Here is a 13792-nt window from a genome sequence, read left to right as displayed (position 1 = left end):
TATATATATATATATATATATATATATATATATATATAAAGGAAAATACAATCAAAGTTGTTTCGTTATAACATTCATTTGTTCACATTTCTTCTTTATTGCAATGCATGAAATTATATTGCTATAAATCTGAACCTTAAATAAGGGATGTCAGTATTTATTCAAATAAGGGATGTCAATAACTATATATAAGTTAATATAGTTATTTTTATTTGATATTTATTGAAGATTTTGAAATTTTTTGTTGATTTTTTTCAGGTTATTGTAAAATTATCAAATATTATAAACTAAAAAAAATCGTTTCTTTAAGTCACAAAATATTTGTTCCAGTGCCATGCGTCACCAGCCTTATCTTAAGCACTTAAATATACAATAAAAAAACAACTGCGTATTTTTTTCTTGCATTATTTATTTTTGTGATTTGGAGATTAAATACTTGATAATTAAAAAACGAGTATTTAGATATACTAAAGTAGATTTAAATATAATAAACTTTTATATAAAAACTTTTACAATTTTTGTACAGCGTTTACCTACGCGATTGCAACAATATTTTATGAGCATTTCAATGTAAAGTTGTTTAACTAGGTATTTCAGTAACTATTTTCGTAATATATTAATGTCGTAATTTTTTTTCCTGAGTCTTTTTTTTTTTTAATTCTTATTAAATAAGAAAGTTTTTTTGTTTCGGTGTCGGTGTGTCGTTTATATATTTCCGTCGGTGTCTCACTTTTATCAATTAATGTAAACTAATTTTTGAATAATATGTTTAAACATTGACGACTATCTCATTTACATATGCTATTTTTAATATATATTTTAAATCTTTTTAACAAATATTTTAATATAGTATATATATATATATATATATATATATATATATATATATATATATATATATATATATATATATATATATATATATATATATATATGTATATATTCTTAACATATATTTTTAATCTTTTTAACAAATATTTTAATATAGTATATATATATATATATATATATATATATATATATATATATATATATATATATATATATATATATATATATATATATATATAGGGTCATTTCGGATAAAGCGAGCCAATAAAACTAAAATCAGTGTGTATTAATAACTATGTGAGATATCTTAATACTTCTTGTACTAGAAAACTCTATAACAGATACCTAAACTATGATATAATGTTAAGTGAGCCACACTAATATAAAGTGAGCCAAGTAAACTATATATGATACATAGGAAAGGCTCGCTTTATATTAACAAATTTATAAAGTGAGCCACCATTATTGGTAAAGCGAGCCAATAGCTTATATGATTATTCTAAAGTGAGCCATTTAGCTTTTATTTCAGACAAAAATTTACAAAATTGGAAGTATTATTACAAATAATATTTACTGTATTAATATCAACTTTATTACCTACGATATAGTAAACTGGTATTAAAAGTTTGCAAACATTAACCTCAAATGCATACAATGCAAAAAATTTAAAGAACAAAAGCAATATAAAAATGTCAGCGACTAGTCTAATAAAAATAATACTTCTAAAGCTGCAGATAAATGATGCAGTACAAAATGCAAAATATCAAGTCTTAACTAGAGTTAATTTACTTAGTTGTTGTTTGAACACAATCAGCACATAGTTGTCCACGCACGGTTATTTCGATACAGCTCTCATGTAACCAATCACGGCACGCGTCACACTCAATCCATTCATCATCAATGAGAAGATCAGTTGCTTCACTATATGCAAACCCACAATATTTGCAAATGTCCTCTTCTTTTTGTTTCTTTTCTTTTTTGGATTCTTTCTTTTTTTTTATAACTTTCTGTTTAACAGTTTTCTTCTGTTTCTTTTCTTTGCTGGTCTCTTTCTCTTTAGCTGCTTTTTTTGTTATTGGTTTGGTTCTTTCTTGAATAAATGCTACATTTTCTTCTGATGTCAATTCATAAGATGGTGGTTTCTTACGTGGCCGACTGCTTTGTGGTCGATCTCTGTGTGGCACTGGCATCAAGTTTTCGAAAGAAACATCGAGGTCTGCTTGTTCAATTGACATAATTGCATTTTCATCAGTGGTAGGTAAACAAGTACTACCAGCAATATCAGTATTGACATGTTGCTCATGCTTCTTATCTAGGCGAGTATTAGAATTAGATGCATTAATATTATCTTTATTAGCTTATCAACAAGTTTAGCACTAGAACTATTTGAAATATCTGGCAATTGCATTTCATTCAGATTAATTATGTCAACGGATTCGGTCACAGAAATCAACTGCAAATTCATAGCTGCATTAGGTACAGGTGGCTGTTCAATACTCGATCGCAGTGGCAAACAAGAATTTTCAATATTTGACAACATATTGGGCTGAGAATTCGAGGCTGTTGAATCTAATTTTCTTTCTGTAATGGTGCTTGGTGCAAAAGCCTCTTCAGGAATAGCTTTGGCATTAAATAGAAACAAGCCAGTAGCACGAAAGCCAGCCTGAGCCAGCTCAACAGTCATCGATGCTTGCCAAGTTGGTGTAAACAAGCTAAAAAATTCCTTTTTTTCCAGTTTACGGTCAGCATTCTTTCGTGTAAACAATCTCATGCCATCATTCCACTTTCTCTTAAATGAACCAAAAGGCACACGATCCAGCGGTTGCAGCCAATGAGTAGTATGGCTTGGTAATGCAAATACATGAATATTGTTTGCTTTCATCAGGTTTAAAAATTCAAGGTTAAACACATGTGAATAGTGATTGTCCATAATTAAAAGATGAGGTCGACCGTTTAATAGTCCTAATCGTTGTAAATTGTTGACAAATAACTGTCCAAATTCCACAAACAAGTCTTTATTTATCCAGCCACTATCACTTGCTTTTACAATAGCACCAAAAGGAGCATCATCTTTCCAGCCTTTGCCAACAGTTTTTCCTTTATGAATGATCATAGGTGGTATAATATCGCCAAATGAATTTAATGCTGCCAAGACAGTAGATGTCTCTCCTCTTTCTAATGCAGTAAGATTATAAGCAGGTTCATCAACAATTGCCACAGCTTCTTCTGCCTTGTGAATATTCATCACACCTGTCTTGTCCACATTCCAAATGTGCCTAGGACTGTCTTTTATATCCAGTCTTTGCACTAAGTCTTCATACAAATCAAACCATTTCATAACCTGAGTTTTGTTCATACCCATTGCTCTTGCTGCAGACAGATTCTCTGCCTTTTTTGTGCTTATATCAGGTAATCTGTTCAAAAATCCCTGAAACCAGTAATAACCGGCAATTTTTTTGATTCTGAAAATCCTTTTATTCCTTTAGCATCAGAATAAGCATATGCAATTTCTCGAATATCTTTGCGCGACAAAGGAAACCTTGCTTGTGCCAATTTTCTTACAGTCTCTGCTAATTCTTCTTCACTTTGTTGTGATGAATTTTGGGTCTCCCAGAAGCACTTTCCACTTTGCTCACTTTTCCTGACAATCTCCTCCTCAAAGTTTTATATGGTACATTCCACGCTCTCGCTATCAGCCGTATTGACAACCGTTCAGTTGAAGGTTTTTCTTCTTGTTTTCTGTATTCTTCCATAGCACCAGCCATATTTCCTTTTTGCCATAAATTTAGTTTTGTGCCTGCATGACTTTGAGGCCTCGGCAGTTTTTTTGGACTTCGATGTTGTCCTCGAATTGCCGGTACCTGCTCGGACAATTTTTGTTTTCCTTGAGATTTTTGGCTTCTTCGGGCCGTGATCGGTTGATAACGTACCATTCTGTAAAAATATCATAAAAAATTCCAATAAATTAACAATTCATGTGGGTCAAAAAGCAAAAAAATTTATAATATTTTTTACATTTATTTATTATTGCAATTTTTGGAAAAGTGAGCCAATGGCTCGGTTTACCTGAATGCCCTTGGCTCGGTTTATCTAACAGTTATGCAAAACCGAGCCAGGTTGAAAATTCGATTAAAAAAACTTTATCATCGCTCAAATACATATCAACACTGTATTTTTTGAAATAGTTTCTCATATTACTAATATTACAATCATATTTACTATAAATAGTGTCAAATATGAAATACTCACTTTTCTTAATTGAAGCTAAACAAAATATAAGGTCGAGTAGTAACAAAGCGAAAAAACGTTTTGTTACTACTCGAATGATTATAATTATACCACCGCGAAAATAATTGCTTAGCAACTGTTTTTAAAATATTCATTTGACTTTAAAATGAATAACTAATATTAAATAAATTGTGATAAATCGAAAGCATAATTTGATTTCGTAAAATTGCAATATTTAGGCGACCGGCTCGCTTTATCCGATGGCTCGCTTTATCCGAAATGACCCTATATTAATATATATACACACATTTTTTTAATAAATAGATTGATGAGCCATGTGGTATGCAATTATCGGTGGATTGATAGTTCCAATTTTGTTATATATTGTTGGTTCCTACTCTATGCACTTGTTGGAATGCAGGAAGTATCCTCTCGGACCGTTTCCAATACCAATCTTTGGTAACTTGCACTTATTAGGAACAGAACCACATAAAATACTTGCTGCATACTCAAAAAAGTATGGAACAGTCTTTAGCATAAGTTTAGGATTGCAAAGAGTTGTTATAATTTCTGACATTACTACAACTAGAGAAGCACTAGTTCAAAAAGCATCCGTATTTGCAGGTAGACCAAGATCTTATTTAATTCAATTAGTTTCAAGTGGTTACAAAGGCATTGCATTTATGGACTATGGTTCCTTCTGGAAAGTTTTGCGTAAAGCTAGTCATTCTTCATTAAAAATTTATGGAGAAGGACATGAACGTTTTGAAAAAATACTTACTAAAGAAAGTGAAGAGCTACATAAAAGACTTTTAAAGAAGTCAAAAAACTCCGTAGAGCTGAAAACTGAATTTGGTAAATATACTTTAAATTATGTAATAAAGTAAGAAACAAAAAAAAAAAGAGATGATGATCATTTCGTGTGCAAAAATAAATAATACACACAAAATAAAACAACTTGCTTTATTTCCTGTAAAAAAAGTCTTGTTTGGATCATCTAAAAGTATAAAAAATTTAAAAATTGCTTGGTGTTTGCTTAATGTTTTTAAAATTTTAATTATTTCATTATAAGTTTATCAAAAGTTTCATACTATAATCTCTCAGCGTTCATATGACAATTGTTATGACACTTTTTTGAACGCAAAGAGATTTAATGCAATTTTTTTTAAAACACCTTTAATTGACATAAGTATAAAGATAAAAATGTTTGGACTATGCTTCATGTCTGGAAGTTAGCCATTTCAATGACCAAAATATGCTGTATCCGCCCCTGATTTACATGTATGTATATACATGTATATATATATATATATATATATATATATATATATATATATATATATATATATATATATATATATATATATATATATATATATATATATATATATATATATATATATATATATATATAAATTTACATATATTTCAATTTCAATTTCTTTTGTTGTATTGTTCGTTAATAACCTTTATAAAATAGACATTTTATATCGGGTTATTTGATAATTAATGTCGTTTTAATTTTTTTTTTCAGATTGATTTTATTTATATTACCAAAAAACATGAACAAATGATTTATTGACCACTTAGTTGGTTTACCTTCTTCCATATTCGCTAAGTTAAAAAATTCCACGTTTGAACAAGCCTTTTAAAAGTAAAGAACTCATTTTTAAATGACTGATCGGAAATGTAAGTTTTATCGTTTAAATGTTTTTGAAGAAAGAAAAGATAAATATACAATTCAAATAGTTTTGAAGAAAGAAAAATAAATGGTAATCTGATTGTGTTAAGTCAGGGTGGGATAGGGTGGATGTGACATTAATTGAGGTCTGTTAATTTATGAGGGAACATAATGGATCACCATGTCTTCGCAATTAGACAGTTCAGGGAGTTTCTGTTATTTCTTTATTTTATTTTGGTTATAAAAAAAATTAGAATTTGAATTAACATATTCTTGGTTTCTCGGAAGCAGCTATAGTTAGATCCTTGTAATCCTATCACAAATAAAGCATAATCTTCCTTTGATAAATATTGGCTTCAAATTTCGATTGTGGGGCTTCTTATAATTGTTCACTATCAATTATGGAATTTACATTAAGAAAAAAATGTGTTTATTAATACCTTCGTCATTTAAATAATAATAAATTATTATTCATTTATTTTTTTATTTTAAATGCTCATACTGCTATCATGTTAAAACTTTTTTTCACAAAGTAACATTTCCCTTTGGTAATCAAAGATTAATAAGAACTACATTGGTATTCAAAGATTAACAGCAACTTCACTGATAATCAAGATTAATAAGAACTACACTGGTAATTAAAATTAACAACAACAACACTGGTAATTAAAGATTACCTGCAACAACATTGGTAATCAAAAAATAATAACAGCAACACTGGTATTCAAAGATTACCAGCAACTACTCTGGTAATCAAAGATTAAAAGCAAAGATTAACTTGTAATCAGAAATAAGCAACAGCTACGCTAAAAAAGTACGACTCCTTTCTTACCAATGTTGTATATTGGGCCAGAGCCATAATCAAACCTAGTAACTCTTGTTCTAAGCCACAAATCTTACCACTGCTTAAACATTAATATTTAGGGGTCGTCCATAAATTTCCCAACGCTAAGTTTATTTTAAAAACAGAGGTAGAATATTTTGATATATAAGGGCCATTTTCACTCAACGCGCTATTTTGATTTTTTATTTAACTTAAAGCTCTGCGAGACAAAACTTTTGATCATTTTTATTTTGTTTATTAGTGAAGTTTAGCGTTGCGTAATTTGTGGACGATCTCTCACTTAGTTTTTTTTATATAAATTTTTATGAAAAGTTAGAAATTTAAAATTTTGGGGGAAAATTTGAATTTGTAAAATTTATTGCTTACAATTTTTTTTTATGTAGGTGCTGCAATTATAAACGTGATTTGTTTCATTGTTTTTGGGGAAAGATACCAGTATTTAGATCCAGAATTTAAAGAAGTTCTTACAACTATAAACGATATAGTTGATGGGTTGTCAAATACAACTGCTGTCGGATTTTTGCCGTGGTTGCGATTTTTACCGTTTTCTCCAATAAAAAAACTAAGAACTTCACTTTCAAAATATATTCTTTTTTTAAACGATCAGTTGAAAAAGCATAAAAAAACATTTGATGAAAACAACATTCGACATTTTACTGATTCTATTATAAATTTTTCCAATAAAAAAGCTGTCAAACAAAAATATAAAAATGTTGATGAACATTTAGTGCCTGTTATTAGGGATTTATTTATTACGGGTAGTGAGACCGTATTAACATCTTTATTGTGGTTAATTCTATATATGATGCATTATCCCGAATATCAGCAAGAAATTTTTATAGAAATTACAACAATTATTGATGAAAATCGGTACCCATGTTTAAATGACCGAGATTCTTTGCATCTTGTTAAAGCCTCTTTAAAAGAGTGTCTGCGTTTATCTTCAATAGTTCCTCTTGGATTACCACACAAAACAACAAGAAAAACAGTTCTTATGGGACATAGTATTCCTGAAAATGCAACAGTCATGATTAATCATTGGCAGATTCATAACGATACTAACTACTGGGAAAATCCTAACAAATTTAATCCTTATCGGTGGATTGGCAAAGACATGAAATTTGATCCAAGTAAAGCCGCAAGTTTCTTACCTTTTTCAGCCGGTACAAGAGTTTGTTTAGGGAAAACAGTTGCTGAAAATGAACTATTTTTTTTCTTTTCTAGATTAATTCGAGATTTTAAGTTTGAGTGCACACCTGGTTGTCCACCTCCAAGTTTAATCGGAAATTGCAATATTACTCATGCTCCAAAACAGTTTTGTACATACTTGACTCCAAGAAAAAACAATCTTATGTAGTTTAAATTTTGAAAAAAAATTTATCATTAAAAAATCTTTTTTTATCTTATTAAACTACATATAATTTAATATATATATAGAGAGAGAGGTGTGCCGAAACCAGTAAATGCAGGGTCCCCGATTTCGTGTACCCAGCGGCATAAACCGGGTGGCGACCTGAGTCCATTAAAAAAATTAGAGTAAAAATAAACTTTATCAAATAAAAAATTTAAACAAAACTTTTTTGCTGTATTTCATTTTAGTTTCTTTTATTATTTTTTGCTTCTGATAAATGAAAAACATTATCAGCGAAATAATTAAAAAGTAGACAATTAAATATTTATTCCGATAAAAATTTATTGAATACTTCATTTGAACAGAACTTAGATTTTTAAAAATGGCTATAAAATAATTAAAACCCCTTAAAACTATGCAATATTTCTTTGTTTTTACATAGTAAATTGAAGTTATACATAGTCAAATTTGGGCTAACTTCTATTGACTATGGTTTTTAGCAGCTAAGGCGCAATGGTAGATTGGTTGCCTCAGAAGCAGGATAGAGCGCGCCCCCTCTTGTTTTTTAAGGGACACTCCCTCCCCTTACTTTTTTTGCGTGGTCCATCTTGCTTTTTTTTTTATAGAAATTGACTAATTTTTATAAAAAAATGAGGAGTTTTTTTTCGAAATGAGTAATGCGCCCCGCAATTTAAAAAAAAGTGTCGTCGCCCTGCGAAAACCATTAATTTCTCGTCCGACTTCCCGGACTTCCTGGTGAAAAATTTTAATCTTTAGTTGAAAATCGCCTATGTTTTTTTGAAAATCGCTTATGTTTATATTTAATGAACTTGCAGGTATATTCTTGGATAACAATTTTGAGATTAACGCAGTTATATTTAATGAACTTGTAGGTATATTGTTGTATAACAACTTGAACAGTAACACAGCCATATTTTATAACCTGGACTCAAATTATTTTGTTTTACTTTACGGTGTTTATATCTGTATAAATCAGTTACCTTTTTGCAATATTATATGCTATCAACGTTTTGCAATAAAATATAGCAAAAATATATTCGAAAACGTAATTTTAGTGGAACAAGTCTAGATGTCACTTAAAATTATTTATTAAGATACCCAGTGCGGGTACATCAACAATATGGGCGATTCCAAGTAATCGGTAAAATCGCTGAGTTACCGGGTCCCCGGCACATCTCAAATATATATATATATATATATATATATATATATATATATATATATATATATATATATATATATATATATATATATATATATATATATATATATATATATATATATATATATATATATATATATATAAATGCTACTTTTAAATATTATAAATGTATTCTATTTATTTATTTATTTAATATTAAGCACTCTTATAGGTACAAGAGTTTTTGTACTTTATTTGCAAATTTTAAATATTTTCTGTGTTCTAACAAATTTAAAAATTTACTTTGTTAGAGCACAAAAAAACTGTGTTAGATTTCATACAGGTGGCACATAAAATATGAGAGAGTTTAATTAATATGTAATGACAAGGGTCACAGAAGCATTACCATACTGATTCCAACAGCTCAAATGTCATATGTGAGCACTGCATATTGAAAATATAGCGTATAAGTTATTTTCTTGTATTGCCTTTTTATTGTTAAAAAATTCTCATTGTTTTCGTAACAATGCAATGAAGCATAAACATTACTTACTATATAATGAATGCTGTTAATGACTGCTCATTAACAGCATTCATTATATATAATGAATGCTGTTAATAAATGCGAGACTGTTCATTATGCTTCTTTTATGTTTGAAAAAACTTCTCTTTTTCGATAAAGGATAAGAAAAAAGCATATAAAATAATGGAAAGAACAAGAAAAAAATTTATAAAGATGGCAAGGACAAGCAAAAAAGTATTTAAAAATGGCAAGGACAAGAAAAAAAGTATATAAAAATGGCAAGGACAAGAAAAAAAGTATATAAAGATGGCAAGGACAAGAAAAAAACTATAAAAAGAAAACTATAAAGTCAAGTATAAAAAATTTATAATCATAACTTAAAATTGAAAAGAATTCAAAACTCAAAAAATTCATAAAAAATAAGATTCATGAAATAATGATAATTGATAATAATATATTATTAGCCTAAAATCTAAAAATGTTAAAGATATAAGATAAAATATCTTCAAAAAAGTTATAAAAATTAATTTTTTTTTTAAATATAAATTCGAAATAAAGCCTAAATTTATAAACGGCATAATAATTCCTAAATGTTATAATTTATTATTAATACTTTTACTAACTACTTTCTTATAAAATAGTTTACTATTATATAAGTAATTAAAGACATGGTGGTACAACTCCAAAAAAAAACAAGGAAAATTTTTTTGATTTTTTCATTATGTATAAAATATGTCAAATTTACTAAAGAACTTTTACCCACAGTTTCAGAGCTAAATAATTTATCTATCTTAAGACCTGAGCATTTTATTAAGGCAGCCTGTATATTTTTTTCCTTAGTAACGGAGAGAACAAATATTTGATTTGGTTGTTTGGGCATTTTCTCCCTAAAAGAACCTCAATTTTACTGCAATTTTCAAGCTTTGCAAACTTGACATCACCTTTATGTTTTCTGAACTTAAATTCTGTTAAAAGCTATTATTCTTAACCACTAAACACTAGGGTTGATTATGTTTTTTTAATTTATTGTAGAAACCACAAAAAGTATAATATGATATTAATAAGTAATCGATAAAAATTTGAGCTTCCTTCAATATCTTAGTTTTGCAACTTAAGCTTGGCTTTTTTAAATAATGCTTTTCTAAATAGCTTGAATTCACCAATAATTCGAATACATTATTTTAAACATTATTAAAGTAATTATATCAATTTTTTGCATTAACTCTATTGCCAAATTTATTTTTATTTTATCACTCAGAAAATGCATACTTTCAATATGTATTGATCGTTATTGATTGTTAAAGTTTAACGCATTGTATGATTTCTTGAATGTTGGAGTAATTTTTATGGGGTCTTGATATTTACGTTCACGGGAGAACATGACATTTTTTATTTATTTTAAATGTGGTTTTTGAATGCTTTTTTATTCTTACCTAACTTTTAAGAAAAAGTTTATTATAACCAGAATTGGCACAGAACACTTAGTACTTAGCCAACTTTATATATTTCCAAAAAATCAATCGCTGACAAGAGAAGAAACCTTTAAGTATTATATATTCATCAGACGCACAAAAAACTGATTAAAATCCTAAGGCTCGTAAACTCTATGTAAAATTATCAATGAGTGGCATAAGTATAATACTGAGTGATGATTCGGTAAACATATGGTTGAGGGCGTAGCTGTCAACAATTTCATATAACAGCATTCTGAAATGTTTGGATAAATTGGTTTCAGATACTAAATTATAGAGAAAATATGTTGATGAAAAGAAAAGTTCATATAAGTTTCAGTGTCAACTTGGTTTGTTTGATGAAGTATTTGACATTTGTCCTTGTTAATCTGTTTATTGTGGTATCAGCGACTAGCCAATGTTATCTTTAAGGAATGGGAATTTTGGCTCAATCAAAAGAGTAATTGTAAAATGCACATTTGCTAGATTGACAAAGAAGAAACAATATGATTCAGGCAGAAAATTTGTAGCGAAGGCAGAAAATTTATAAAGAAGAGAAAATCCATCCAAAAAAGAACGCAAAAACATGGCAAGTTTTGCCATCAACACTAACTCTTTCCTGCAAGAGCGATGGTAAAGAAAAAAGAATAAAGAAAGCAGGTGTGCGATAAAGAGAAATATTATGAAGCTAATTAATCAGAAGTTCACGTAGCGATATTTGGGATCATGTACATAATCCCAAACATCGCAATGTATTTCAGTGCAAAGAACTCTGTCAAATAATGAAAGAGATGGGAGTCAACGGCGTCTACATTGATCACATTTGTTCATAAGTTAGTAAAGCAGCTGATGCTTATCATTCGTTTACTTGAACTTGTATTGGCAGACCTCTTTAATGGTGTATTTGTTTACTTCATTTAAATCAGTTGTTGCTCAATTTTCACAGTCCTTGATGGTCATCAAACATTTTAATCTTAACTCCATTTTGTTCAGCAATTTTCACAGCACTTGATGGTAGTACATTTAGTCCTACTGCATTCAAAGACATTCTTGGAGGACAGTAAATATTTATTCTTTACCGATAGTTGACTTTACCAGTGTAAATGGAATTTACATTAAAATGTCTGATGACGTCGTTCATGATCTCAATAAAGATCAGAAATAATTACTTAAAGCATGAAATGCTGTAATCCTAAACTTTCAAACTTTGGATGTAGAAACTGAAAAGCATTTAATGAATACTTCTTGCGAAAGTCTTAATCATGCTAGGTGGCTCACATTTGCCAATCGTCTGCTTTGGTTATACATGTCGACCGTAAAACCCACTAACACTACGTTACAATTCGGATAAAAAACGTTGATTACCTTGTCAAAGTTTACTCCTTCTCCTGGTTTTTAATCAAGAAAAATAGGAAATTGGTAAAGGGAGCACGGAACTTTTTTAGGATTATGTTATGCATTCAGAGTCTTAATCTTCCTGATACAATAGCAATCGCCAAGAAAATATTGCAAAGACATTGTTATTTCGTTTATCTTGAAAGTGTTTTGTAGTCAGCGATTACGGATAAAGACAAGGAAAAAGAAGTCGCTGCAGCAAAGAATGTTATGAAGAAGAAAAATACTGGTGGTGTATCTGTATTCTCTCTACGAACGGTTTCTTTCAATTTCCATGCTTCCTCATGTTCGGAAACAATCGACTGGTCAATTATTGATTTCTCTCCCCGTTCAATTTTATTTACAACGAACAATAAAGAACTCTTCATCGAGGTTACAAATGACACTCTTAAAGTTTCTTATATTTCACGCCATTCACAAAATATTGAACGTCTGATCAAAGAAGTATTTCGAGTATCCAAAATCGTTATAGCCTATGAAAAACGTCATGAAATGCTTGTTTTTGTTTCGAAATCGAAAACTAGATTAGGAAAAGGACTTTATACGAGAATTTTGCATTTTCACATTCTTCTTTAGTATACGAATCTAGATTTTATTCTTTACTTGGTATTTTTACTTACTTTTAGGTGATATGGAGACGAATAACAGTGGATTTCATACCCATATAGTATAATCAATATTGGCCCCGATTTAAGCTTGTGTACCAAACATAGTTTTGTTTCCAAATCAACTCCAGAAATGAGAGCATACTAAACTATTTTGACTTATTTAACACCCTTTGTACCATTATTAGAATAATAATGGTACAAAGGGTGTTATTAGTGTTTCAGGACACTTTTGTTTACATGGAGTGGTTTTAAACATTTTAACAAATTTTTAAAATAAAAAAAAGATTACTCAAATAAGGTGTAAATCATCAGAAAAAAATTAAAATAAAAGACAAACATTTAGAGCCATAAAAAAAGGTCACTTAGATCATGAGAAAGCAAAAGAATGTCATTTATGACATTCATTATGTAATTATCAAGAATCACATTTATGTTTCAAGAGGATATTAAATAAATTTGTAAATAATATACCTAGAATTTTTGAAAGATTTTTATCTTAGTTCGCGTTTATTCGTTTTCTCTTAAACTTTAAAACGCATTTTCTCAAGTTAGCAATGTCCATTTGATTTGAAAATTTTAGTACTTGCTCAAAAGACCTATTAAATTCATTTAACACATAGATTTTTGTTGATGATTTATGAGTATTTTTTTTATGAGGAAGATCTCACTTAAATGTCAGAAAATAATGAAAAGTTGAGGAATATCTTCAGAAACACTC

At 28.9% G+C, this 13792-nt stretch overlaps 2 protein-coding genes across 2 annotated transcripts; one reads left to right on the top strand and one right to left on the bottom strand.

Moving 5' to 3' along the window:
• Positions 1-463: 463 nt before the first annotated feature.
• On the top strand, positions 464-7975 carry LOC136078174 (cytochrome P450 2U1-like). The gene is made up of 3 exons (XM_065793295.1): positions 464-588; positions 4384-4914; positions 6968-7975. Exons 2-3 carry the CDS (start codon positions 4395-4397, stop codon positions 7939-7941), a joined length of 1494 nt encoding a protein of 497 aa, XP_065649367.1. The 5' UTR covers positions 464-588; positions 4384-4394; the 3' UTR covers positions 7942-7975.
• Positions 1617-2066, bottom strand: LOC136078694 (uncharacterized). Its single transcript, XM_065794479.1, has one exon. The coding sequence runs from the start codon at positions 2064-2066 to the stop codon at positions 1617-1619; it is 450 nt and encodes a 149-aa protein (XP_065650551.1).
• Positions 7976-13792: the final 5817 nt, after the last annotated feature.

This window comes from Hydra vulgaris, chromosome 03 (assembly GCF_038396675.1).
Source record: "Hydra vulgaris chromosome 03, alternate assembly HydraT2T_AEP".
Lineage (NCBI taxonomy): Eukaryota > Metazoa > Cnidaria > Hydrozoa > Anthoathecata > Hydridae > Hydra > Hydra vulgaris.
The sequence above is the reverse complement of the archived record's forward strand: the minus strand, read 5'-3'. Positions and strand labels throughout refer to the sequence as shown.

Coding starts and splice junctions, on each gene's coding strand:
- LOC136078174 (XM_065793295.1), top strand. CDS start 4,395: ATGTGGTATGCAATTATCGGTGGATTGATAGTTCCAATTTTGTTATAT. Junction 4,915..6,967: donor AGAGCTGAAAACTGAATTTG/GTAAATATACTT, acceptor TTTTTTATGTAG/GTGCTGCAATTATAAACGTG.
- LOC136078694 (XM_065794479.1), bottom strand. CDS start 2,066: ATGTCAATTGAACAAGCAGACCTCGATGTTTCTTTCGAAAACTTGATG.